Raw genomic sequence first — 2,849 nt, forward strand, 5'->3', positions numbered from 1 at the left:
GAATGTAACTACCCTCACCATGTAAACAGGAAGCCATAGTTTTGTAATTATTCAAGTGCAAAAGTTAGTTTGGCAGCTTGAATTCTTTTGAATTCAAGCAGCTGAGAAAACGCTCAGCAATACCGGGGACAGGTAAGGAAGTCAATTTTCAATTTTACAGCGTGTTATTATTTATAAAGCCCTTTGGCATTCTATCTCTCTTCATCCTGGCTTTAATCATAGTAAGGCAGGAATTTTTACTGATGTGAAAACTGGGGCAGAGAATTTCTGACTGAAGGTCATAGAGCTAATAAAGAAATCGCTGGTACCCAAAGCTACATTTTTTTTTACCTCCACATGTCTTTGTCACTGTGAAATCTAGTTCATGTGTTAGGAAGAGAAGTCCAAAGCCCAAAGGATGATTTGCAGGAGCTTCTGAATTAATGGGGCTCACATCTTATTCTACTTGGGAAACCTTTATCTTGTTGAGAGCTTTCTTCAGAGCCTCCTTCACCTCCTTGTTTCTCAGGCTGTAGATTATTGGGTTCAGCATAGGGATGACCACAGTGTAAAATACTGACACAATCTTATCCTCTCCAAGGGATTTGCCCATGTTACCTTTCAGGTAGATGAATATGAGTGTCCCAAAGAAAAGAGCCACTGCAGTCATGTGAGAAGCACAGGTGGAGAAAGTCTTGGCTTTGCCACCTGCTGTACGAATCTTCATAATGGCATGAATGATAAAAAAGTAGGATATAAGAATCACTGAAATGCTGGTTGTAATGACCAAGAAAGCTAGGAGGTAGATGACCTGTTCCCGTGGCTTGGTCTCACTACATGCAAGTTTCAGCAGGGGTGGGAGGTCACAAAAAAAGAAGTCCACGTGGTTGGACTTACAGAAGGAGATTGAAAAGGTACACCCAGTGCGGATCACAGCATTGACCATGGCCCCAGCGTATGCCCCAGCCACCAGCCCCAGGCAGGTCTGTGGTGTCATGGCAATGGCATAGAAGAGGGGGTTACACACAGCCATATAGCGGTCATAAGCCATCACAGCCAAAAGGAAACATTCAGTGCTCGCACAGAGTGTAAAGAAGAAGAACTGGGTGGCACAGCGCTTGTAGGTGATGGCCATCTTATGGGTACCCAAGGTCTCAAGCAACTGAGGGACAATGACCGAAGAGTAGCAAATGTCCAGGAAGGAAAGGTGGCGGAGGAAGAAGTACATGGGAGTTTGGAGACGAAGGTCTCTCTGAATCAACGCTATGATGCCCAGGTTTCCCCCCATGGTGATGAGATACAGGACCAGAAACACAAAGAAGAGGCCCATCTGCAGCTCTGGCGACAGCTGGAGTGCCATCAGAATGAATTCTGTCACCACAGTGTCATTCTCCGCCATGAATCCTTGGTCATCCACTGAAATAAAAAGTAAAATCTCATTAAAGACAAATTAAGGTGATTGATTGTTCTCGGCAATGATAATGATTTTTTAGGTTTGTAAAGCACTTTGCATTCTTTTACAAACTTTACTTCATTTGCTATTTTGGAAATCCTTCCAAGCATATATTGTTCATCCCATTTTTGAGAGAAGAATATGAGGGTCAAAGAGGTGAAGTGACTAGTTCATTATTTCATAGCTGGAGCTAGAACTCAGTTTCTTAGACATTCCCAGACCTCTGACAGGTTCCCAGTTGGAAACCCTCATCAACTTCACGACAGAGCTAGGAAGCTCCACTTTGTTGGAGAAAGCCTAGTGGTATAGTATTAAGTATGTGGACTTTGAAATCAGACCTAAGTTCGAATCCCTTGAGACCTCGGGCAAGTTCATGCCTGTATCTGAATCTCAGTCTCCTTGGTGTCATAGGCATTTCAGTGCCAAAGTTACTATTGTGAAGAACATAACAGATGTACCATTCCTCGCCATGGTCTGACTCACACACTTAGAATTATTTTTTCTAAATTCTGCACTAATAGAGTAAGATGCTCCTAGGTTCGTGGACATTGTGGCATCTTTTTATCTCCCAGTGCACGGCACCCTGGAGACCCAGTATCAACTCTATCTCTTTTAGTGGTTGTTTTTGAGGTGCACATGAACACAGTGGAGCTGGATGCAAGACAGGGAGCCATGAAGAACAAGTTCTGTTAGAACCTCTACCACCTGTTGCCTGCCAAGTCGCGTCTTCCTCTCTGTTCCTGCCAAACAGCGTGGCCTGGTTTCCAAATTCTTTTTATTCCAAAGGACCTGTCCCATTTTTTAAAATGCCAGGTCATTGCCAATCAATGAGATACTTGAATCAAGCCATTCCAGAATTAGTCTGCCCAGCTCATTAAGGGACAAAGGCATCACACTGGGTTTAGAATTCTAATATAGTTAGAGTTCTTGCTAAGTATTTGGACAATCTTGTCTCTGTACCTTTGGATGCAGATGATCTGCAGTAATGGGAATACTGAATGTGGACTTCAAAGGTGGGTATTTTTGTCCTCCTTCCATCCTTGAAATAAAAACTGAATTTGAGAGAGATCTCATAGGATTTCAGATAAATAAGAAAATGAAACTTTGATCAGTGTTTGACAAAAGCTGATCTATGGATGAAATAAAGGTCAGCATCTGGTGTTTTTCCCCGCTGAATTCCTGACAATGTGAATATTTAGGAGGGTTTTTCTTTTCCCTTCCAGCCAAAACTAATCTTGACCTTCAGCCAAAACAATGATTTGCTGTGTTCTAAAAGGAATTCACCCAAATAGTCCTGACCAAGGGGGAAAACAGAGAGAGAGAGAGAGAGAGAGAGACAGAGAGAGAGAGAGAGAGAGAGAGAGAGAGAGAGAGAGAGAGACTATATTCATTTATTATTTAGTAAGAATCTACTGAG

The 2,849-nt window shown here is 42.6% G+C and overlaps 1 protein-coding gene across 1 annotated transcript; it reads right to left on the bottom strand.

Annotated features, from left to right (window-relative positions):
- Positions 1–436: 436 nt before the first annotated feature.
- LOC115272398 (olfactory receptor 9I1-like) lies at positions 437–1,378 on the bottom strand. The gene has a single exon (XM_029915479.1). The coding sequence runs from the start codon at positions 1,376–1,378 to the stop codon at positions 437–439; it is 942 nt and encodes a 313-aa protein (XP_029771339.1).
- Between the last annotated feature and the right edge of the window lie 1,471 nt (positions 1,379–2,849).

This window comes from Suricata suricatta, chromosome 11 (genome assembly GCF_006229205.1).
Source record: "Suricata suricatta isolate VVHF042 chromosome 11, meerkat_22Aug2017_6uvM2_HiC, whole genome shotgun sequence".
In the NCBI taxonomy this organism is placed as follows: domain Eukaryota; kingdom Metazoa; phylum Chordata; class Mammalia; order Carnivora; family Herpestidae; genus Suricata; species Suricata suricatta.